Source organism: Myotis myotis, unplaced genomic scaffold (genome assembly GCF_014108235.1).
Source record: "Myotis myotis isolate mMyoMyo1 unplaced genomic scaffold, mMyoMyo1.p scaffold_m19_p_2, whole genome shotgun sequence".
Classification (NCBI taxonomy): Eukaryota; Metazoa; Chordata; class Mammalia; order Chiroptera; family Vespertilionidae; genus Myotis; species Myotis myotis.
In genome coordinates, this window is record NW_023416324.1 from 16,730,796 (window position 1) to 16,756,866 (window position 26,071).

The 26,071-nt window shown below is 38.0% G+C and overlaps 1 protein-coding gene across 4 annotated transcripts in view; it reads left to right on the forward strand.

The window, feature by feature from the left end:
• PHACTR4 (phosphatase and actin regulator 4) overlaps positions 1-26,071 on the forward strand; it is a 75,470-nt gene that overhangs the window by 19,972 nt on the left and 29,427 nt on the right. For 3 of the 4 annotated variants that reach the window (XM_036348139.1, XM_036348136.1, XM_036348137.1), the window contains exon 2: positions 16,804-17,105. The exons of the other annotated variant lie outside the window; for it this stretch is intronic. In XM_036348139.1, the coding sequence (XP_036204032.1) occupies positions 17,060-17,105 (46 nt within the window). In that variant the 5' untranslated portion in view covers positions 16,804-17,059. The remainder of the gene's footprint in view (positions 1-16,803; positions 17,106-26,071) is intronic. 4 annotated transcript variants of the gene reach the window in all.

Below are 26,071 nucleotides of genomic sequence, written 5' to 3' on the forward strand. Positions count from 1 at the left end.
GCAAGAACAAAACAGGAATGTTCACTCCTTCCCTAATTAACATTATTTTGGGAATTCTGAGACAGTGCAATAAGACAAACATGTGCATTTTGCTTAGAGTTCTAAATGTTAAAAATGACCTTTTCATGATAGAGCTTTGAGTTGACTCAAAGGTAGGATAGTTTTTACAAGACTGCAGTTTGAAACATCAGTGGAATACAAAACACATGCACACCTGCACACACCCACCTACCTTTTAATAGAGACTTCCGTTAAAAGGTGATAGTAGTAGATTGGGCTAGCTAGTAGAATGGTACTAATGGCCTCTAATTCTTCATTGAAGGCTTATATGTGTGTTGTGTTTTTTCCTCATCAAACCAGAGTTTGTTGGTAGTCAGTGACATTATATCAGACTAGAGGCCCAGTGCACGAATTTGTGCATGGGTGGGGTCCCTCGGCCTGGCTGGTGATCGAGGCCGGGAGCGGGGGTTGGGCAGGGAAGGGACCGAGGGAGGTTGGCCAGCTGTTAGAGGTTGGCTGTGGGAGTGCACTGACCACCAGGGGCCAGCTCCTGTGTTGAGCGTCTGCCCCTTGATGGTCAGTGCACATCATAGTTACCAGCCGGTCGTCTGGTCGTAACGGTCACTTAGGCTTTTATATATATAGATTGCAATCTGTAGCTACAGCTTTCCTTTTTACCATTGCGTAGAAAGATTAAATACTGCATTTCACCTGACCATTTAAATATTTTATATATTTAAATTTTCATATTTAAGTTTCCTTTGATTTTATATTTTCTGTTTTTCTTCTTTGATCTCCCAAAAGAATTTAAATGCTGTAAAACAAGTGGGTCTGGCTGTTTTCTTTTGTCCATCCTCCTCTCCCCCCCCGAATCTGTCTCTTCCCTCTTCAGTTTATAAATCAATCATCAAAGGGCTTGAATAGCAAGAACCCATAAGAATTATGTTTTACTAGTAAATAACAAGAGAAAAAAGTGGCACCAAAGAAAAGACATTCTTGCTAGGATGAGAAGCTTGGCTTAATACTAAAGGTGTGTGCTTGTTTAGTTCTGGTTCTAATCTTATAATGTGTCCAAGGCAATAGCTTAACGTTGGTTACAATGAAGCCCATTTAGTTTTGCTTGAATATTTATTTCATACTCATTACATACCCTAACCCTAACCAAAAGGTGAAAAGGTGGATGAATGAATGGATGGATGATTGATTCATTAAATAACTCAATAAATTTTTGTTGGTACACTACCCTACCTGCCATAGACAACAACAATAAAATGAATAAGACAATTTTAGCTCTAAAAGAGATTAAGAACCATTAATGCAAGGCAGAATGAATAAACAGATAAAAATAGTTATGTTAGAATTTCATGCCATATTACTCTGCATGACTTGTGCTTAAGGAAATTATTAAAACAAAACTTGTTTTTATAGCATCTATATTTCCTTTTCTGTATCTTTAATGAGCTTTTTGTTTTATTGTTTTTGTCTTGTATCTAACAGGAGAATTTGGTGAACATGGGGAAATAGGGAAAACTGGGGCTTCCTAATTGCTTTAGGGAGTGTAAATAGACAACACTTGGTAATGAAACATACTTGTATGTTGCTAATAATAATGCCCCCAGTTGCATAATTTGGGTTAAAGGTGTTTTAAACCTGTGCTTCAGTAATTTGGGTTTCTCGTGAAATACTGGGGCAGGAGTATTTTTATTGTAGATTTAGTTTGAGGAATAGTAGAAATGTCTCTGTCCCAAATGGCCAACTTTTTATTTTATTTTAGATCTTTCATTTATTTTCTAAGAAATTCCTTTACAAATTGATTTTTGAGATAAGAAGCATCATTCTTGTTGATGATCATACTGGAAATATCAGGGGTGACCTAAAAAAACAAATGTTTGCTTTTTTATTTTAACATTGTCATTTTTGGCAATTTGCATAACTGCTCTGTGTCTGAATTTTACTTTTGTTAAAGTAATAACTAGAATTTTTATAGGGTTTAAAATAAGTGTTCTTATTTAAACATCTGGGAAGTATTGTATGAACCCAATGTATAGTTAGGTCTATAGCAGTGATGGCGAACCTTTTGAGCTCGGCGTGTCAGCATTTTGAAAAACCCTAACTTAACTCTGGTGCCGTGTCACATATAGAAATTTTTTGATATTTGCAACCATAGTAAAACAAAGATTTATATTTTTGATATTTATTTTATATATTTAAATGCCATTTAACAAAGAAAAATCAACCAAAAAATGAGTTTTCGTGTCACCTCTGACACGCGTGTCATAGGTTCTCCATCACTGGTCTATAGTGTAGTAGTTAGGAATGGAGATTAATATCCAGATGACTTAGCTATGAACCCTATCTTTGCCATTTATTAGCTCTGAACTCCTTGACAAGTTTACTCTGGTGTGACTTAGTTTCCTCATCAATTTAATAGGATAATAAATGGAATCCTTCTGATATGTTTGCCAAAGAATTAGATAAGTTAATACATGTAAAATACTTAAAATAATTCCTGACATTATAATACATGCTCAATTAATGTTAGCTATTATTCATAGAGAATGGGGAAAAGGAATGTATGGCAAATTGAACTTAGTTTATTTTTTTCTAAGTTTTAGCTTTCTTTTTTATTATATCTTTTGTTAGAGATGTTCGTATATAACAGACTTGATTATTTTGAATTTAGTATTATTTCTTTATGTTCTGATTTTTCTGATGGAAACTTTTGTCACTTAGTGAAATAATCAGAAACCAAGAATCAGGAGTGAAAGGGAGAAGAAACAGAAACTAGAAATCAGCTTTAAGAGATTAAAAACTGGTAGTGCTACTTTAGTCCTTATAAGTGTTTCTCTTTTTTAAAATAGGTTTTTATAAATCTAAAAGCAGCTATAATTAAAAGATGATGTTGCTGTTAAGCATCTGTGGGAGTGAATTTATAACACTAGATGCCCAGTGCACAAAATTCAGGCACAGGTGGGGTCCCTAGGCCTGGCCGGCAATAAGGGCCATCAGGTTCCCTGCCTCCCCACCTCCCCGCCTCCTTCTTCCCTCACTGCCCTGCACACCAACACCACCACGCAGCTCCCTGCTTCCCTGCCTCCCCACTCCTCCTCCCTCACTGCCTGTTTCCACCACCACCCACCCCCGGTTCCCTGTCCCAGCCCAGCCTGGCCCTGATCGGGCAATCGGGAGTTGCTGGCTGGGAGAGGGGTCAACTGCCACTGCAGGGGCAGGCGGCAGGCCAATCAAGGGCTGCCAGCCGGGGGAGGACTAGGGGGAAGGACCTGGGAGGTTGGTCGCCAACTCGGAGAAGAGAGATGGCCCTTGGCCCTCCTGGGAAAGGGGCTGTGTCCACCACCACCCACCCCAGGTTCCCCATCCCAGCCCTGGAGTCCCAGCCCCAGTTGGGTGATCGGGGCCTGCCGGCTGGTGGGAAAAAACCAAGAGATTGGCTGGCAGGCAGGCCCCATCGGTGATTAGGGCCTATGGGCTGGGGGTCAGTGTGCGTCTGTCCCCCTGGTGGTCAGTGCACATCATAGTGACTGGTCATTCTGTCTTAACAGTTGCTTAGGCTTTTATATATATACATGTAACCCCTAGCTTGTAAGAGAATCTCAATCATGTCTGTTTTCCCCCTCCCCTTTTGCCAAGAAATTGTTCAGTAATTTGTTATATGTTGTTTACCTACAGACCTGATTCTTTTCCCAATGTACATACTCCATAATTTAAAAGGAACACCTATAAGTTAAACTAGTGAAAGACCCTATTCTCCCTTTGCCTCCCTCCTCTTTTTTCAAATCTTTATTGAATATCTATTATGTGCTGAGCAGTATGTTACTTGCTGAGCATATAAAGATAATTTCTGTTTTCAAAGACAGGTAATTATAATAAAAGTAAATATATGATTATAATAAAAGTGATATGTACCCCTATATGTAGAGGTATATGGAAGGTTAATTGGAGACAGAAGTGGGGTGCCTAACACAGCCTTAAGTGTAGAAAAGAAGACTTCCCAGAGGAAGTGACAGATAAAATGAATTTTAAAGAAGCACCAATTAGCCAGATTAAGAAATGTGGGGAGGGAGAGCTAGAACAGCAAATGAATAGGTTGATAGACTTGGGAGAATATGTTACCATTTAGAAACTCTAAGTGGTTCAATAGGACTCAAGACAAGTACTAAGACTAAATATAGCAGGTATGGGAGAATGGTGAGATAAGAGACTAGATAGAAAGATAGTCATTGGGTCAGGTCTTGAAGGATTTTTTTGTAAGATGTGACAAACTCTTAAATTTGTGTTGCTCTAAAGATCACCGTGTCACCACTGTTGAGAATTAATTAGAAAGGGACAAAACTGGAGGCAGGTAGAAAGAAATTATTATTGCTTTAAGCACACACAGGAGGATGTCAAATTTGAGAGCTGTGTTCCACACACAATTCTTTCAGACCAGGAAGATTTAGAAAACTGTTTAAACATATAGAAGACTGTTTGCCCCAAGTAAACAAATCCCAGGCAAATCATTTCAGCCCTTTATCTTTTTTCCTTTAAATATTTATTCATTTATTTATGAGAGAGAGAGAGAGAGAGATTGTTCCACCTGTTCATGCATTTCATTGGTTATTTTTTTTTTTAATATATTTTATTGATTTTTTACAGAGAGGAACGGAGAGAGATAGAGAGTTAGAAACATCGATGAGAGAGGAACATCGATCAGCTGCCTCCTGCACATCTCCTACTGGGGATGTGCCCGCAACCAAGGTACATGCCCTTGACCGGAATCGAACCTGGGACCTTTCAGTCCGCAAGCCGACGCTCTATCCACCGAGCCAAACCGGTTTCGGCTCATTGGTTATTTTTTGTCTGTGCCCTGACCAGGGCTGGAACCTGCAAACTTGGCTCATCTGTACTACGCTCCAACCAACCAAGCTGCCCGACCAGGACCTGTCATTTTTCTTTTTAAATCCACACAACAAACTGCTCTTCCTTGGATTTTAGAATAGGTGGTATTCTGAAGACTTTTGGTGCCCAGGCCTGGAAACAAAGCAAGTATGGGTACAGTGTTTAATAGCTAATTGGATACTGTTTAAATTTAGGGCTTTTTTAATAAAATAAATTATTTTCACATTGAAAACACAATCAAATTTGCATCTTGAAGGTGTGTGTTTTTGTGTGTGTTTAATCCTCACCTGAGGATATTTTTTATTGATTTAGAGAGAGGGAAGAGAGAGAGAGAGAAACATCAATTGGTTGCATCCCATACATGCCCCAACCAGGGATCAAACCCCCAACCTCGGTATGTTCCCTGCAGCCTTTGTGTACAGGACTACGCTCCAACCAACTGAGCCAGGGAGCATCTTAAAAGGCTTTATTTGGTAGCTACATTTTTACAGTTGTAGTAGCACTAATAAAGATGTGCTTTTGAGAAAAGTGAAACTAGGATTGAGCTAGTTGCTGTAGCATAGACAGGTGAGCAAAGGCACAAGTTGTCCACATTTTCTCTCACCTCACTGGATTGTTTCCTAGAGTGGTGTTTTTCACTGTTACAGTTTTAAAAACAAGATTTAGGAAGGTATATATAATCCAAAACATTATCTCTCTTTGAACTTAGTTAATGTATACATAAGTTTTTTTTTTTCTGTGCTTCACCTCCTAAGGGAGAAAGACTGAGGGTTTTGAGGGAAAGGAGTGGTATAAAAGAGATGGATATTTCCTATTGGAAAACAAAGAATAGGGTGCATTTGAATTACTGGCTAAAGCAGGTTTGATAGAAATACCCTTCACGTAGTCATCCTTGGTTCTTTTGTAGGAATTACTTTGGTTCATAGTGTAACCAGGTGTTAATTACTGAGAATTTTTATTTGGTAGAAGATGGTTATATTCTCCTGCACATATGCTGGAAAAGGATGTGTAAGGAGATTCCTTATTAGAAATTTCTGAATAATGTTTACAAACATAGCTATCATCAGACATTTCTTGTATTCTCAGTGAATATGTGGCTGAGTGTTGGTAATATTAATATTCCTTTCTCAGTCACTTAATGGGAAATTAAGGGCCAGATGAGTTTCAGAGAGTTAGGAAAGAGAGGAGGAAGGAGAGAAGTGGCAGTGGCTAGTAGTCATCTCTCTGAGTCACCAGCAATGATGCCACTTTACTGGGGAACATGACTTGATTTCTGACTGGTTAGTTTCTACACATCATTGATACCTTCTGGTTCCTTAATAGAGGCCAATTGAGATTGAGTTTTTATGAATGTCTTGTGATTTTATAAAGCATGTTTTCCTTTAAGATAAGACTATTTAGTCACTTTCATTGTAACTACATAAAATCTACCTTCAGCTCTTGAAAAAGTACAATTTGGAGTAGAAAGAATATTGTTAAATGGGTGGCCAGTAAGATGAATGTTGTTTGGTTGATAACAAATGGATATAATTTTCAGTAGTTCTGTAAATTGAAATAAAACCATTATTTTTCCTTAGGCTTTGAGTTATTATTAATAGTCAAAGACTTTAACTGAGAATAGAAAAAGAAGTAGTAGTTCAGTTACTAAAGAAAGAGTACAAAAAAGAAAGACCCAGCTGAACCAAACTTTAAATTCTCAATAAATTCTGGCCTTGCCTTTTAAACAAAAAGAAAGAGTATAAATAGCTCAGCAGTTTGTACTGAATACTAGTAAAAGGAAACTTTTTTTTTAACCGTCAAGATTCCTTCAGAGTATACTGCCTTTAGTAGTTGATATTTAGTAGTTGGTGCCATGGAAATAGATACCACATGCTGATGAAACGTGGAGTTAGTGCTTTGAAATACTGGTTTGCTATTACTGAAAGATTTCTGTGTGTTTTAAAACTCCTTTAGGTTCAGCGTGTCCAATAGAACGTTTTGCAGTAATGGAAATATTTTATATCTGCACTGTCCAGTGTGGCTATCGAGCACCTGAAATGTCACTAGCACAACTGAGAAACTGAATTGCACATTGTGTTTAATATAAACATATTAAATATTAATATAAATGTAAATAATCATATGTAGCTAGTGGTCATAGTATTGGGCAGTATTGACCATAGTATAAACATCTTTAAATAGTTGAGAACTGAGCAGCACATTTGATAACTATGTCATTAAAATATATTTTAGTGTAATTAATATTTATTTTTAGTACATTTGGAAATGTTGCTTTTTATTTTGTATTGGTTAAAACTGAAGGAACTGCCCTGGCTGGTGTGGCTCAATTGATTGGGCGTCATCCTGTGCACCAGAGAGTTACCGGTTTGATTCCCAGTCAGTGCATGTGCCCAGGTTGCAGGCTTGATCCCAGGTGGGGGGTGTGCAAGAAGCAGCCGACTGATATCCGATGTTTCTCTCTTTCTCTCTCTCTCTAAAAATTAATAAAAGTATTTTAATATGTTTTTTAAAATATATTTTTTATTGATTTCAGAGACGAAGGGAGAGAGAAACATCAGTGATGAGAGAGAATCATTGATTGGCTGCCTCCTGCACACCCCCTACTGGGGATAGAGCCTGCAACCCAGGCATGTGCCCTTGACTGAAATTGAACTCGGGACCCTTCTGTCTTAATATGTGTTGTTTTTTTTAAATTTATTTTCAGAGAGAGGAAGGGAGAGGGAGAGAGGGATACAAACATCAATGATGACAAAGAATCATTGATAGGCTGCCTCCCGCACATCACCTACTGGGGATCCAGTGAGCCCGCAACCCAAGCATGTGCCCTGACCAGGAATTAAATCGTGACCTCCTGGTTCATGGTTTGAGGTTCAACCGCTGGGCAACACCAGCAGGGCAATAAAAAATATCTTTAATAAACAACTGAAAGAACTATGTATAGTATTGGGAAGATGACAGAGAAAGTTAATTGAGGAGTTAGTTGTTTACTTCAGGTCTTTTTTTCCCCCCTTCTTTTTTTAATCCTCACCCAATGATATTTTTTCCATTGATTTTTAGACAGAATGTAAGGGAGGGGAAGAGACAGAGAAAGAGAAACATCATTGTGAGAGAGACACATCAGTAGGTTGCCTCCTGCATGTGCCTTGACCCCGCCCCAGTTCAAGCCTACAACTGAGAATCACATCCGGGACCCTTCATTCCTTGGGCTGAAACTCCAACCACTGAATCAAACAGGCTAGGGCTCAGGTCTTTGTATATAGTCATCTTCCCAGTGAGGCCCTTCTGCACACACAATTTATAATTCGGCATTCTCTCTCTCAGCCTACCCTACCTCACTTTCCTCGATGATTTTTTTCTATAGCACTTATCACCATCTAACATACTAGAAAGAAGGCATGGGAACCAGAGTTACAGTATTTGATATAGAAAAGGAGGCAGGTGTGTTTGTTTGTTTCTTGCATCCAATGAGCTAGCCACAGGAAGAAGCCAGTGTTATTTGGGGTAAGTGAATGAATATCTGTTGATACCACTGGCCCTGCATCAACCTTAACCGACTCTGTCTCTTTCAGGCTAGTTCACATGAAGTACAATGCCTTCTGCTGAGTATCTTGAGCCTAAGAGTAGTGATGATATGAGGTTTTATGTAAATCAAGCATGTCAAACTCTCAGCCCGTGGGCTGCATGTGGCCCACAACGAATATTTTTGGAGCCCAGCCCATATAATGGTATATAAGAAACGTTTTAATAAAATCTTCGTAACTTAATTTTTACAATATCCTGTTATACATAATTATTAATTATTAATAACGAACTACAGCGTTCGCTAATGACTGATTACTATAATCGTGTTGCATTCATTTCCCTTATGCGTCTTACATGCAGGCGCACCATTTCTCTCCAGTAATACCAGCAGCGAATATTTTAGCAGCCGATGGCCACATCATTAGTCTTGCACTGATTTGTTTGGTGTGTGCAACAGGAAATATTTCGCTTTCGGAGAACAAGAAAAACAGGTTTATTTGCGTTACACTTATTTGTGCAGTTATTCAGTGTCTGGTAAATTAATGTCCAAGAAAAAATATTAATTTTTATTAAAATGTTCTATTATTTTATATTAACAATTACTCATTTATTTCAGCCCTTTGTATTCAGCATGTCTCTATCGAAATAAACCGTTTCTATGAAAATTGAAGCTTTTGTTTCTTTGCGGCCACATAAACTTAAACCTTGTTTATTTGGCCCATGTTAGCCTTTGAGTTCGACATGCTTGATGTAAATATTCACCTGATAGATTTTTCTCCTTTGAAAGTTACTACTTGCAAAACAATAAATTCTCAAAAACGATCATGAACATGCCATTTTTCCCCACAAAAGTGAGATCTCACAGCAGTCTGAGTTGTTCGGAATGATAGAATTGGTCCATGGACTCTCGCCTCCATCTGTAGCGCTTTTTACCTTAGTTGTCTTTTGTTACTAAATTCTCTGAGTAAAGCTTAAAATCGAAGAATGCTGTTTCTTCCCTTCTACTCAAGGTTAATAAATACTTGTCGCATGTCCACTATCCATTAAGTTATGCCAAGAGAGTTTAAGGATAGACACATCATGGTCCCTGCCCAGGAGCTGTTTCTAGCCCACTAGAAAAGTCTGAAGATCACTGTAGTTCGGGTACAAGTCCAAACAGTACAATCAGTCCTGACCAGCTCTTTACCTCTCCAGCCTTATCTCTGGATGCTTATTCCTTTTTCTCATCTCTGTCATCCCTTCTGTGACTGACTCTTTCAGTTTAGATCTTACTTCTTTCAAGGTATTTTCTCTGACCTCTCAGGACAAAGTAATAGGCATCCACACCCCAATATGTGTTTGCGTCGTGCCTAAGTACTCATCAGACTCTATTGTAGATCCTATAAGGGCAAAAACTGTTGGACTCTAAGGGCAAAAACTGTTGTTTTCAGCACCAACACATTGCTGAGCACATAACCAATGATGAGTAAATCTTTATTGGGATTTTGCTCGAGTGACTAAGGAAAGGCTTATAATAATGGAAGCGTCCTCTCGCGGGGGGGGGGGGGGGGTTGGCTGTTGGCAGCGTTGTGGTTAAGCTCGTGGTGTGTGTGGTGGTGTGGCGGCGGCAGCTGCAGGGAAAGAGTTTGGTGCGATGTCTCACACCATTTTGCTGGTATAGCCTACCAAGAGACCAGAAGGCAGAACTTATGCTGACTGTGAATCAGTGAATGAATGCATGGAAGGCGTTTGTAAAATGCATGAAGAACATCTGAAGAGAATGAATCCTAACAGCCCCTCTATCACATAGGATATCAGCCAGTTGTTTGATTTTATTGATGATCTAGCCGACCTCAGCTGTCTTATTTACCGAGCTGATACCCAGACATACCAGCCTTACAACAGAGATTGGATTAAAGAAATAGTTGTGTTGCAAGCATTTGGGGCTGGGGGTGGGCTTGGAACACAGGTGTGTACAGCTATCTGTTTTGGAAGTTTTGTATTATAGTAATCCTGTTTCCATTTTGGTACACTCTAGCCAGGATTGAATGTGTTAGATGAAATGTGAGGATCTTGTTCAACTGGACTCCCATCACCCCCTTTCTCTCTCTCTCTTTTTTTTCTTTTTACTTAAACATTGTTATGATGACTTAGAAGGAAGTTTTTCTTTGTCAGTTAATGTTGAGTCCAATCCTTTATATCTGTTTTATAATATTCACTGTACTAACCCTTCTTCAAATTGGGATGGGGGTAGTGACAGTTTAATTATGTGCTAAGATAAAGTCGTAGTGAAAAACAAATAAATGTTCTTTATTTGTTAAAATAAATAAAGGAAGGAAGGAAGGAAAATTTGAGCCAGTTCTTAAAGGATTAGTAGGTGTTTCCTACATGGATCTGGGGGGAAAATTTCAGGCCAAGGGAACAATTTCTACAAGTAGATGAGACCATGAAGTGTTTACAAATGACTAGCAAGGCTTTCTAATTTCCACGTGAATTTTTAGACACAGATTATTAGTTGTAGGATATCTCCTAAACTATCCTGAGCCAACTAGATTAGATTAGAATTAGATCATGGGGTACAGAATAGGAAACTGCTCCTTCCCCCAATTATAAATGCAAAAGTTGAAAATTAGTCTCTTACTTGAATATGTACCTGTGTGGCCTTTTAATAATTTCTGTTGGTCAACCTTTCCTAGAGGAAAGTCACTTTTCCCATACCTCCCACTAGAGCTCTCCTCCTTGAGACATCTCACGCAATAAGAAAATAGTATGCCGAATTAAGCTGAGAGAGATGTGATTAAAATAGCTAAAAGCTTACTCTTCTAGGTAATCCAATTTATATTGGTACTTTAGCATAAAGCATATTTATTTATTTATTTTTAAAATATATTTTATTGATTTCTTACAGAGAGGAAGGGAGAGGGATAGAGAGTTAGAAACATCGATGAGAAAGAAACATCTATCAGCTGCCTCCTGCACACTCCCCAATGGGGATGTGCCTGCAACCAAGGTACATGCCCTTGACCGGAATCGAACCTGGGACCCTTGAGTCCGCAGGCTGACGCTCTATCCATTGAGCCAAACCGGTTAGGGCTATAAAGCATATTTAAATGAAAATTCTCTTCTGATTGGTCTTGTAAACTGTTGACTGAAAATATAAAGCATGTTTTTATGTTAGAGTATGATATGCCAACATAAAGTTGTCACTAAAGGTTCTGTGTGCTCAGCTCTTTGTAGGTTACATGCAGTGTTTACAGATAGTTTTTAATAAAATGAGGCTCTGGTTAGAGGGCTTCAGGTGCTGTCTTAATCTAAGCTATACTTAAATTTCTTTACCTGTTAACCTTTACTTGTATAAGGCCTGCTTGCTCTTGCCCTAAACAAAATAGGAAAAGATTCATAATTTTTTATCTAACTCTTCCATTCCTTGAGGCAATGAGCTTGGAGGAAAAGTACTCTAAAAAGAGTACCTTTGATTTTGAACCAAGATGGCGGCATAGGTTAACGCCGGAGTTTGCTGCTCTGAACAACTACTTCAAAAGTGAAACCAAAAAACGGAAGGGACATCACCCAGAACCACAGGAACGCTGGCTGAGTGGAAGTCCTACAACTAGGAGGAAAGAGAAACGCATACGGACACTCAGAGGAGGCACAGTGCTGAAGTCAAATTCTGAGGTGCGGAGTGCGCGGAGCGGGCTGGTGGCGGAGGGCGCGGTTGGCGTTTTCAATCGGGAGGGAGTCCCAGACTCTGAGCTCCAGATCCGGGCGAGTCTTTAGGGACCCAGACTCAAACGGGAGAAGCGGGACTGTCTGGCTTCGGTCAGAGCGAGTGCAGCTTTCTCTCTGAGCTTTGCAGCGGGTGCTGGGACTCAGAGAGGCAGAGCCCCTGGGGACAGGACTGAGAGCCGCCATAACTGCTCTCTCCAGCCCACCCTGTTGATCCTGTGCGACCCGCCCCGCCCAAGCCCTGCACACAGGCATTTGCCGGATAGCCTCAGGCAAAGGCTAGATTAGCACCTCCCTAGAGGACAGAAGTTCTCTCACTGCTGACACAGCTGATTCTCATAGCCACTTGGCCTGGAGGTCAAACCCTCCCTGGAATTAACTACAACAATCAAGATTTAACTATAAGACTGCGAACAAAGACCACTAGGGGGTGCACCAAGGAAGCATAACAAAATGCGGAGACAAAGAAACAGGACAAAATTGTCAATGGAAGATATAGAGTTCAGAACCACACTTTTAAGGTCTCTCAAGAACTGTTTAGAAGCCGCCGATAAACTTAATGAGATCTACAAGAAAACTAATAAGACCCTCGATCTTATATTGGGGAACCAACTAGAAATTAAGCATACACGGACTGAAATAACGAATATTATACAGACTCCCGACAGCAGACCAGAGGAGCGCAAGAATCAAGTCAATGATTTGAAATGCGAGGAAGCAAAAAACACCCAACCGGAAAAGCAAAATGAAAAAAGAATCCAAAAATGCGAGGATAGTGTAAGGAGCCTCTGGGACAGCTTCAAGCGTACCAACATCAGAATTATAGGGGTGCCAGAAGATGAGAGAGAGCAAGATATTGAAAACCTATTTGAAGAAATAATGACAGAAAACTTCCCCCATCTGGTGAAAGAAATGGACTTACAGGTCCAAGAAGCGCGGAGAACCCCAAACAAAAGGAATCCAAAGAGGACCACACCAAGACACATCATAATTAAAATGCCAAGAGCAAAAGATAAAGAGAGAATCTTAAAAACAGCAAGAGAAAGAAACTCAGTTACCTACAAGGGAATACCCATACGACTGTCAGCTGATTTCTCAACAGAAACTTTGCAGGCCAGAAGGGAGTGGCAAGAAATATTCAAAGTGATGAATACCAAGAACCTACAACCAAGATTACTTTATCCAGCAAAGCTATCATTCAGAATTGAAGGTCAGATAAAGAGCTTCACAGATAAAGAAAAGCTAAAGGAGTTCATCACCACCAAACCAGGATTATATGAAATGCTGAAAGGTATCCTTTAAGAAGAGGAAGAGGAAGAAAAAGGTAAAGATACAAATTATGAACAACAAATATGCATCTATCAACAAGTGAATCTAAGAATCAAGTGAATAAATAATCTGATGAACAGAATGAACTGTTGATTACAAATAGAATCAGGGACATAGAAAGGGAATGGACTGACTATACCTGGGGGGGAAAGGGGTGTGGGAGATGCGGGAAGAGACTGGACAAAAATCGTGCACCTATGGATGAGGACAGTGGGTGGGGAGTGAGGGCGGAGGGTGGGGCGGGAACTGGGAGGAGGGGAGTTATGGGGGGAAAAAAAGAGGAACAAATGTAATAATCTGAACAATAAAGATTTAATTAAAAAAATAAAAAATAAATAAAAAAAAAAGACTCAAAAAAAAAAAAAAAAAGAGTACCTTTTATTGGATGACAATTAGAATAGTATATAACGCATGGAAAACTAGAATGAATTCAAGGCTTTGTTAAATTTTAAAGCCATCAATGGGCCAGTATCTTCCCCTCTCTCTGCTTGTCTGTTTTTCCAGTTGGCACAAAGTAAATATCGTTGGTCAAGGAACATTTATTGGCTTGGTTACATAGGCAACAGAATTAGCAGTTTTGAGAGAAATCTTGTTATAAAATACGGACTTCCCTGGGAAATGAGTATATCTTTAGGAAGTAAATATTTCCTTGGCCACTTATACAAGAGTTGAAGTGAGTCCTGGCGTTAGAATCAAGAGACTTGTGTTTTAGCCCTGGCTGTAAGCAAGGCATTTAACCTCTTTGACCATCAGTTTTCTTTTTTATAAAGAGTAGGAGATTGAGCCAAATGATCACTAAGAATCTTGTCATTCTTTTAGGTTTTATTGCCACCTTCACAATAACTTAAAATCAGCCTTGAGTCAAGCCAAGATGGACAGTTAAATTTGGTGGGTGGCAAAAAGCAGCTATACCAAGATCCATAAATCTATCTGTTCTACTCTTGTGGTCCTGTCAACATAGATTTTACAATGCTGTTTCTGGTGTGTGTGTGTGTGTGTGTGTGTGTGTGTGTGTGTGTGTAATTTACCTGATTTAAACTTACAGTAATATTTTTGTCTGGACTGTTCCATCTGCTTGATGTTTCTGTGCACCAACCCTTATTGTGTTCACACTTCCCCCTTGGCCTGTGTCTTCCAATTTGCTCTTTGGATTCATGATGCAGAAATGTCATCTTCCGTTTCTGACTAACCTCTTTGTAATGACTAAGTTTTTTGTCATGTACTATTATCTGGCTGCTCTTAACCTGGCCTGTCCTTTATGACTTTTTTTTTTCCTGTAAGAACTGTGATAATTATTGCGAGCTTTTCATGTGCCAGGAACCATTACAAAGGGCTTTTAAAAATATATTATTTTTATTGATTTCAGAGAAGAAGGGAAAGGGAGAGAGAGATAGAAACATCAATGAGGAGAGAGAATCATTGATAGGCTGCCTCCTGTATGCCCCGCTCTGGGGATCGAGCCTGCAACCCAGGCATGTGCCCTTGACCAGAATTGAACCTGGGACCCTCCAGTCCGCAGGCCAACGCCCTATCCATTGAGCCAAACCAGCCAGGGCTCAAAGGGCTTTTTTAAAATGTTCATGTCATTTCATCCCTATAACTGCCCTGTACTGTTTAGTATTGTATTGCCCGTTTTACAGATTAGAAAATTGAGGCTCAGAGAGGTGTGAAGTAACTTGCCTAGTATTACCACCAAGTAATACATTTGAAATTAAAATTTCATTTGCCTCCAAAGCTCATCCTCTTAAGCAGTATGCTGTGTTATCTTCATGATGATGGTGGTGATTTGATGATAACTATAATATGTTAAGTGCCTACTGGGTACTGGGCAATTTATTTGCCCCCTTTTCCTCCCCCATTTTACAGTAGTGGAAACTGTTATTGCAAATGTTATACTTTTAGGCTAATATATTTATTATTATAAGTGCCAGAGTTAGAAGGTATTAGAAATTCTTACATTGGAGCATTTTTTCAATTTATTTTTCCTTTTACTCCCTTTCCTATTTTAATGGTCAATATATACCATTTTTCTGACTACTATCAGTATTAACAATTAAATGTTGGCTGAGTATTTCTTCACTTTCTTTCCTTACTGATGCCTTAGCATTGTCATTTTCTTATTTGCCACCTTTGCTTTTTTTTTTCTTTTCTTTTTTCCCCCCCTGTATCAAAGCAGATAATGGGGATAAGACAATGGGGGTGGGGGAGAGAAGCTACCTAAGAAAAGGCAAAAGGAAAGCCCAGGTACTAGAAATCTTCCTGTGATCTTAGTTTGGAGAACAAGGATTTAAACTAAAAGCTCTGTGTTTTGGGGTAGCTGTTATTTGTTGAAGGAATATTAGGGCTTCAGCACTTAAAAAGTTGGTGACATAATCACGGGATTTGACCTCACTAGCTTTAGTTTTCTTATCTGATAATAGAGTAAATCATATATTCTTCACAACACATGGTTAGTTGTAATGATGATGAAATGGAATAACCTATGTAAAACTCCTTAATACAATGCTCAAATTGTTCGTTCCCCATTTCATCTTCACGTGTTAGTGAAATACTCCAGAGCATGTGGCCAAACACTGGTAAGTTTGTGTTATGTGTGGCTTTTTTACATTTAGAAAATTTAACGTTAGCATACACAGGCATGCATGTAAATAAAAATTCATCATGTTGTATTCTTAATGCTGCCTACATGTAAATTATATCAATGAAAATGAAATGTCAGTATGTAAACTGGACTTTTGGTTGCTACTTGTGGTTAGCGGATATGTCCATGTATTATACCAAAAATGTGGGCCTACTCCTTTGTATTCCCCAAGATCAAATATGTTATTGAGCTATGGCAAAAAAGACAAATATTGTATAATACCTTCCAAATATTTATGTCAAGTTTACTGTCTTAGTAAGCAAAGTGTTCAGAAACATTTCTTCTTATTTTTAGAAAAAGTATATTCAATCCTAAAATAACATTCCTAATGTTATTAATTCCCAGTACGTAGATCTTTTTCTGATTTGGGTATGCCACTCAGAGGTAGAAATACAATTTTAGAGCAAGCAGGGAAATGTGAGAACAGTCTGATAATTTTTAGGCAAGCCTGTATCTAAAACATACCTTTGAATGGATGTCTGCTCCCATTAGCCTGCTATGCATAACCCTGATGGTTTTTTGTGTGCTTAAATTTATAAGTTCTTTGGTAGGCTCTTGCGTAAGCGCCCATTCTTCTGTGTCTCAAGTCTGGAGAGCAGGAACCAAGCTCAGTATCAGGAAAAGTAGGTGTGGACTTTTAGGGCTTGCCGCTCAGCAGCTAGAATGTGGTTGGCAGTCTCCTCCCCTTCCTGCACTTCTGCTCTTCACAGTGTGCACCCTGGAATGACAGGCATTCCTGTGTGAAGAGAGCCAGCGTGAAGACGTTTTTATAAGAACCTCCAGTGCCCAGGCCGGGATACAGGGACAGAGAAACTCCGGCAGACTGACCTCATGCCATTTCCTGATGTTTGGCAGTGACACTGAGAGAGGAGTGCACGTCCCTCCTTATGTGGATTTATCTTTTAAGAAAAGTTCGCTTTGGTCCGGGACAGCTTGTTGTCGTGAGATACATCAGACAATATAATCATGGGGCAAGCTGATGTCTCCAGACCGGTAAATCCAGATGCAATTGGTGAGTAATAAAAGGCAAAGAAATAAAATCTTGACAGACAAGGCAGATCTACAGGTGAAGTTGAATGTTTTAAAGGGATTTGAATGTAAGGAATTTGACGTTTATAACTTTGGACATTTATAACTTTGTGAAGAATAAATGAAAACATATCAGTTATTTTTCACTTAGTTGTATTAATCTACCACACATAGTTGTTTTACTTTGTCCCTTTGAAGTTTTTTTTAATCTATAATATTGCTAGGAAACCATCTGTTAATTTCTTGACTTTGCAGAAGATAAGTGCTATAAGAAACTCATATTTAGAATTCAGTGGTGTTTTACTAGTATTTTACAGGGCTTGGGCAATTGATAGGTATGTATGGTGTAGAACTAGACCTGTTGACTTCTATAAACAGGACCATTTTAAAGAGTTGATTTAATTTTTTAGACTGATTTATACAATTTCCAAATAAGTCTCAGGCTTTTTCCATTGTGCTGGTGTTTCCATTTCTCATGAGGCAATACTTTGGTATAAATATTTCTGAAGTCAGTACTTTACATTTGAAGTGTTATTCTCTCAGAGATAGCTAGAGATCAGGCTGATGATTGTGAGTGTAGCTCAGAGTTTCAGAGCTTTTAAGTGAAGTGGAAGTCCATTGTTACTGAAGACTTATTTTTCCAAACTTCTGAGGTTTTGTATAAGATGAAGATAGAAAGGAGGGAAAAATAATTTTAAATGGATATTCATTAAAGGGTTGTTAAATATAAGCACAGTGGAGGAAATCCTGTGAATCATTTCTTGACATTAATCTATTTTTAAAAAGATGTATACCTTTTTTTTTTTTACAGTTAGGAAGCAGCAGAAAACATGTTCAGTCCTAGGTTGCTTTTTTTTTTTCTTCAAAAATGAAAAATGTGGTTGACTTTAAAGAAAAGTATAAAAGAGTGGGAACACAGATTAACACTCCCAAATGTCTCATGATTTAATTTCTAAAGGTAAGTTTTCTCCTGAAAACTTGCCAGATGAAATTCCTACAAAGTATTTCTCATGTTTTACTGAATCTGAGGCACACAGATTGCAACGTGAGTCATTTAACAATAGATTTTTAACACTGCAGTCAGGACTTGACTCACTTTACCTTCCTTGATCATCAGGGCTAGGTCCATATCAATTCACTAACTCAAAAAAAAAAAAAAAGTTTTATAAATAGAGAAAGTTGCAGAAAAGAATATAAAGGACCCTCTGGGGCCACTACCCAGCTTTAGAAATGAAATCTAAAACAGAGATATGTCCCACCCTATCTTACCCCTTTCTCTGTGTCCACATTCGCTTACAATGACATTTTGAGCCTTTGCTCTCAGAGGTAACCACTCTCCAGAATGTTGTGATATTAGGCCCAGCCGTTGTGGCTCAGTTATTGAGCATCAACCTCTGAACCAGGAGGTCATGGTTTGATTCCTGGTCAGGGCATATGCCCTGGTTATGGGCTTGATCCCCAGTGTGGGATATATAGGAGGCAACCAATAATGATTCTCTCTCATCATTAATGTTTCTATTTTTTTTCTCCCTCTCCCTTCCTCTCTGAAATCAATAAAAATATATTTTTTTAAAAAAGAACTTGGTGCCCTGACTGGTTTGGCTCAGTGGATAGAGTGTCGGCCTGCGGACTGAAGGGTCCCAGGTTCGATTCCAGTCGGGGGCATGTACCTTGGTCGTGGGCACATCCCCAGTGGGGGGTGTGCAGGAGGCAGCTGATCGATGTTTCTCTCTCATCGATGTTTCTGACTCTCTGTCTCTCTCCCTTTCTCTCTGTAAGAAATCAATAAAATATATATATATATTTTTTTTTTTTTAAAAAAAAGAACTTGGTGAGAATAGTTTTGGGCCACTAAATTCTCTTGTGGTTTCAAAGATTAGTTTTTTATTTACAAATATAATAAGGACCTAAATAATGCTAGGCATTTATTTATGAGATGGAAATGAGAGTGTTTGAAAAGCAAGAAATGGGTAAGCAGGTATAACTTAATGATGGGTGGTGATATTTATGAAGAAAGCCCATCTAACATCTATATACTACACACAAAAAATCATTTGAGTAGATAAAGTTTGATATTTCTTATGCTTCTAAAGAAAAATGAGAATCAAATTCATAGATTTTTCTAACTACCAAGTATCCCTAATAAGAGACTGCTAAAGAAGAAATAGAAATCACTCAAGTATCTAACAAAAATTTTTATATTCTCTCTAGATTTAATTTGGGGGGTTTTATTTCCTATTACCTAGATAATTTCTAGGTGACTATAAGCTATTTTAATGGACAGGCTCTGTTTATAGTATTTATAATTTAGAATGTATTCTATTCGAGTAAATCAGGATTGGGTCATGAAGCTTTAACATTGACAACTTTGGGGACTTATACCATTGTTTTAAAGGCTTTTACCAAACGTAACAATTTTTAATGAAATTCAAAAAGCATTTCAGTGGGTAAGGGGTCTGAAAAGTCTTATCAGATTCTTTGAAACGATGATGTCCAAAGTGAATTAAGACATAAATAATTTTTTTAGCCGAAACCAGTTTGGCTCAGTGGATAGAGCGTTGGCCTGCGGACTGAAAGGTCCCAGGTTCGATTCTGGTCAAGGGCATGTACCTGGGTTGCGGGCATATCCCCGGTAGGAGATGTGCAGGAGGCAGCTGATCTATGTTTCTCTCTCATCGATGTTTCTAACTCTCTATCTCTCTCCCTTCCTCTCTGTAGGAAATCAATAAAATATATTTTAAAAAAAATAATAATAATTTTTTAATGTTTCTGGGCCTATAATATGGTAATGAGTTTTGAATTTTAAAGTTGATAGTACTAGTTTTGGACAAACCAAATGATGTAAAATAAGTTACTGAATATATTGAATTAATTTATTATTTTTAAGGCATTGTGAATATAATAGTAAACCATTATAGGTATATCTCATATCTAGTTAAGAATTTAAATAATTAAATTCAAAATATTAATAAATTTGTTTAAGATAAACAATTTCTTTTTCTAAGTTAGTTGACTCCTTTGACTTATGATGGACGTCCAGAGCTATTAACCAAAAAGAGCCTGCTTTCAAACAAATAATCTTTGAGACTCATGTGCAAATTTATGAGCTGTCAATACCCAAACAGTTTTTACCATAGGATCTTTTTAACAACTGGTGAACTAATTGAGTATTTGACTGCTGAGTAGGAATTTATGCTGTAGTGTCCATTCAAGGAAATAAGTAGTCATCCTCAGAAGTTCATATTTTAAAAATTATCCTTAAGTGAAATATGTCCGAAGGAGAAAGTCTGTAGATTTACTCAGGTAAAACTTTCAGCCCAGCCAGCAAGGCTCAGGGGTTGAGCATTGACCTGTGAACCAGGAGGTCATGGTTCGATTCTGGTCAGGGTATATGCCTTCGTTGCGGGCTCAGTCCTCATTGTGGGGCGTGCAGGAGGCAACGATCAATGATTCTCTCGTCATTGATGTTTCTCTCTCTCTTTCCCTCCTTTCCTCACTGAAATCAATAAAAATGTATTTTTAAAAACTTTCAAATAATGCTTCGTAGTTCTTGATCAACATAAGAGCTGTTTCTCTGTTTACTAGAATTCTTTACTTAGTATCATATTAAAACAACCAGTGCACATGTCCTTAAATTAGGCACAAGACCAAAGAATTTTAATAACCTCTCCCCAACCATTTAGTCTGGAACTTTCCTTCTCTTTGCCTTCCATTTCCTATCTCTAGCTTTCTTCTTCTTTTTTGACTCTTCACATACCTTTTTTTAATTAATTAGCCTCTTTTTTTTTTTTGCTTTTCTTTTACATAGGAATTTATTGTTTTAAAAGATACTGTATTATAATATTTCCACTTACGTTCTTTTTTCCATTGTCACTTGATTCATTTTGCTCTAAAATCTGTACATGATAATGAGAGTAGTTCTGGGAATGGTGATTTCAAAATGTATCATTCTTTCGAGGCAAAATTAGTAAGGAGACTGCTGGATGAATAACAGTATTAACATAGGAATAAATAGTAGATGGGTTAATTAAAAATAAACTTCATAGGACTTTAAAGAAAAATACTTGGCATTATTTAGTCATCAAAGGCATTGGAGACATATATCTATATAGGTCTAACAATAAATGCTTTCTTCTAAGAAAGAAGCAACAGGCATACTTTCTGCATAAAATCCAGGAATGAGGAGGAAGCGATAGTATAGGAGTCTGTCGTGGACTCCTTATAGAATTTTCTGTTTTTTGAATGTGGAATAGCAATAAAAAATTATTGCCCTCTCTTTCTACTCCATTGGATTTTCTGAATAACCTATTGTCACAAGAATGTATCCTTCTTTCTTCTTGCAAGTAAAACTTTGGAAAGTTTAAGGGTTTTTTTGTTTTGTTTTGTTTTTAATGAGAGAATATATTGTATTCTATCACCTCACCACCAAAACTTACTCTCGCTCTGGCCAGTGTGGCTCAGTTGATTGGAGTGTCATCCTGTACACCAAAAGGTGGCGGGTTCAATTACCAGCCGGGGCACATACCCAGGTTTCAGGATCAATCCCTGGTCGGGGCTTGTGCAGGAGGCAACCCTTTGATGTTTCTCTCTCCCTCTCTCTTCCTTCCTCTCGCTCTAAAATCAATTTAAAAAGAAAAAACCCACCTTCCTATTAACTTGGAATTGTTATCAAAAAAGTATATATATCACCCTAGCTGGATTTGCTCAGTGGATAGGGCGTTGGCCTGCGGACTGAAGGGTCCCAGGTTCGATTCTGGTCAAGGGCACATGCCCTGGTTGCGGGCTCAATCCCTAGTAGGAGGCATGCAGGAGGCAGTTAATCAATGATTCTCATCATTGATGTTTCTGCCTCTCTCTCCTGCTCCCTTTCTCTCTGGAATCAAGTAAAAAAATATATTTTAAAAAAGTGTGTATATCAAGTTGCCAAGGGCGAAGCAGCATCACTTTTTGATGCAATTATGGTCAGAAAACTATTTTCCCAGAGTTTGAATCTCAGGACTATTTATACCTGCAAGGACATTACATACTAGTAGAAAGACCTTCTCCCTGACTATCAATTCTATTTCCCAAAGGCCAGAACTATGCAATGCTTCCAAGGAAAGCTATGGACCTGTAGTGGACAAAGCCTGCTTTGTTCGTTAGTGACAGCTTTTGCTTTCTTTAATTCTGTTGCAGTTTTCTAAAACAGTTCTTTAGATCCAATAATAATCTTTTTTTAGAAGGCATAAGTGAGTCAGTACAATAATGTAAGTACTGTAAATTAATGTTTTCCATTTACAAAGTTCTGATGTTGTTAAAATGCTGTGTAAAAAAGCAAGATCTGTTACAAGCTAGATGGACATAGAAGATAAATAAACAGGTGAAACTATTAGATTATAAATAGAAGGAAACACAATATATGTAAGTCAGATAATTATGCTGTACACCTGAAACTTAAAAAAAAAAGAAATTGGCACCTCTTGATAATGGAGTAAGTATCTGGTTGCAAAAAACTATAGATTTTAAAGTTTTGGACAAATAACTGAAGTTTCATGGGTAAAATGAGACTTTATACACTTTAAATCTAGATATTTTTTTAAACCCGATAAGGTATAAGAAGTAGAGGTAGAATTAAGACTCAGTAATTTTGTTGCTTATCACCAAACCTAGTGACGGGGAGAAGGTAGTGAAGGCTATGTTGAAAAGTAAGTTTTCTGTGGACTCCCAATTGCCTGTACCTTACCTTGCCTTCCAACATGGTTGATTAAGAATTGGTTGTAGCCGAAACCGGTTTGGCTCAGTGGATAGAGCGTTGGCCTGTGGACTGAAGGGTCCTAGGTTCGATTCCGGTCAAGGGCATGTACCTGGGTTGCGGGCACATCCCCAGTAGGAGATGTGCAGGAGGCAGCTGATCGATGTTTCTCTCTCATCGATGTTTCTAACTCTCTACCTCTCTCCCTTCCTCTCTGTAAAAAATCAATAAAATATATATTAAAAAAAAAAGAATTGGTTGTAATACGGATTCTAAAATGAACACTGTCTTTGGCCTAGGGTTTATTGTTGAACTCTGTTTTATCCCTTATCTCTAGAAAGTAAAGTAGGTATAATAATGTATCTATAGCAAATAATTAATGATAACTTTATTGAAGATGAAAAAGGCTAAGTAAATTTTAATAATACTATCCATTTATTTAAAAATCACCCTAGAAATTCACCTGGAACAACTAAACTTAAACTAAAAAACTTGAATTAAATGTTGGCCATAAAAACTTGGGAGTTAAAGAAAGAAACTACTAAAACTCTGCATAATACATAATATAGAAACAAGACTATGAAATGTGAGGTGCTACAACTTGAATGAGGGAGTAAAGTAGTTTAAATATCAGGGCATAGTTTCAGGGTATTACTCAAACTGGAAACTCCAAACTCTGATTTGATTAGTTATCTTCCTCTCCCAACAACCGCCCCCTCCAGAAAACATCAAGACCTCCAACTCTGTGAATTGCTTTCCTAGTTGCCTGTAGCTGCATGACTCAAAGAAAAAGATGTTTTCTTTGGAACACACAATCATAAAACTAAAGCCAGCATCCTACACCCTGTTTTCTGTCAAACAAAAGGAAACTTGGAGGGAAACTACCTTGTGTTGGCTCTCACGGAAAGAATGGGGTCATAAAGCCATTTTAAACTTCATAATTAGTTTAAACAGAAATAATGGAGTACCCAAATGTGACTCCAAGCCTGTATTTCTTGTCAAATTGGAAATGGGAGGGAGATGGTCGTAAAATCAGAATTATTGAGAACAAGTGGTTCATGTACAAATTTGCCTAAGAACAGTTTCAAATTCACATCTCTTATGGGTATATTAGAGGTCCAATGCACAAATTTGTGCACAGGTGGGATCCAGCCGGCCTACCCCGATGGGGGCCCATTAGGGGCGGGGCTGGCTGGGGAGAGGGGCCGCAGGAGGGCGCCAGGGTATGTCTGGCCCATCTCGTTCAATCTGGATCAGCCAGACCCCAGCAGCAAGCTAACCTACTGGTCGGAGCATCTGCCCCCTGGTGGTCAGTGCCCGTCATAGCAAGCGGTTGAACAGCCTTAGCATATCATTAGCATATTATGCTTTGATTGGTTGAACAGACGACCAGACACTTAGCATATTAGGCTTTTTATTATATAGGATAACAAATCCGAGGTATAATTGTATCAAAAATAAAAAAAGAGGGATGATTTGTAGTTACATGAATATACTTTTTGTCGTACAATTTGTTGATTTGTTAGTTTCTCTTTCTGTTGCAGTTTTCTAAGTGATGGAATTGAATTTTCTTCCTATCAGACAAAGATTTATAGTCAGAAACCTGAACTAGTGTACCAGTTTTAATAGATCCAAGAACGCTCCAGAGATTAGTGACTTCAGTTAGATATAGTCAGGCCCTGCCCTCAGGATTTATGCATACTTTCAAGCCCTTCATTCTATAGCTGGAAAGTTTACAGCTGGTGAATTTAGATCACTTTTAAATTTAGTTTCTAACTTCTTTAGCACAAGATTGTACTCATGGCAAACAAGGGTGGTATACTTAAAGAATACAGGACTAGAAGGTGTCGTTTGGGTAATCCAAATCTGCTCACTTTAACATGTGTCACTACTTTAAATACCAAAAAAATATATCTTTGAGTGGTTTAATTTTCTTACTGTTTCAGACTATGATTTTTATGTGGTAAATAATTTTTTTTTGGAAGCTTAATGTGTAGAAAGAATTATTTTCTTTTGTGTATTTATGTATATGCTGGACTTCATTTATTAACTGTGATGGTTTGATAGCTCTCACTTCCCATTGTAAAAAGTAAATGTTTTTTTCCAATTATAAAAGCCATACATGTTTATTGTTAAAAAATATATAGGAAGCTAGCAAGAAGAAACACAAGTCTCTCATAATCCTACCATTACAATATATTTACATTTTGGTTTAGTTCCTTCATTCTCCTTTTTAACAAAAATTAGCATAGTTTAAATAATGTGATGTGTAATTTACATATATATTTATATTCTACTTTTAATCTAGGATTATTACTCTAGAAATCATTTTAATGATTATATATTATTTTATATTAATTTTCCCCCTTTTTTAGTTTTTGGTTACTCCTTACCCAAGAATATTTTTTCCATTGACTTTTAGAGGGAGTAATAAGGAGGGGGGCGGGGGGAAGAGAGAGAAACATAGATAGGAGAGAGACACATCAATTGGTTGCCTCCCGAACTCACCCTGATCAGGGCCAGGGAGTGAACCTGTAACTCACGTATGTGCCTTTGACCAGTAATCAAACCCAAGACCCCCTGATGCTCAGGCCAACACTCTAACCGCTGAGACACACCAGCCAGGGCTGTTTTATATAAAATTTTCAGTTTGTTCATATACCTATTATTGTACATTCAACTCATCCCCAATGATTTACCACCCTAAATAGCACTATCAGAAGTAACATCTTTGAGAAGCTTTTATTAGAAAAAATAATCATATAATTTATATAGAGTTGGAATTAAAATTTTGAAAAAAATATGTGCATGACCCTAGCCACTATTCTAGTTATAAATAATACCTAGTTAGATAACAAAGAAGATATGCCCAAATGGAATTCAATAGTGAGAGACCAATACCTGATTCATGGACTCTTCCAAGTTGGATTTAGGCAGACTGCTGAGTAGGACTTTCCTATGAATTTTACCATTAGTCTACTTTCAGTCTGCTACCTTTCCTTCTTGAAAATACTCTTGGATTTAATTAGGGAAGGCTTGACTGGCTGCCTCCCCACTGTCATTTAGTTATTTGAAGGTCCTACCCTTCCTATGTAGGACATTTGATAGAATCAAGTTTTTGTGATTTCCTTTGGTGTCAGCATAATGGGTTGAGTGTGAAAAGAAAAGATGATTTACTTCTTTCCCATTTCATTAGGAATGATTAATCTGCTTCTCTT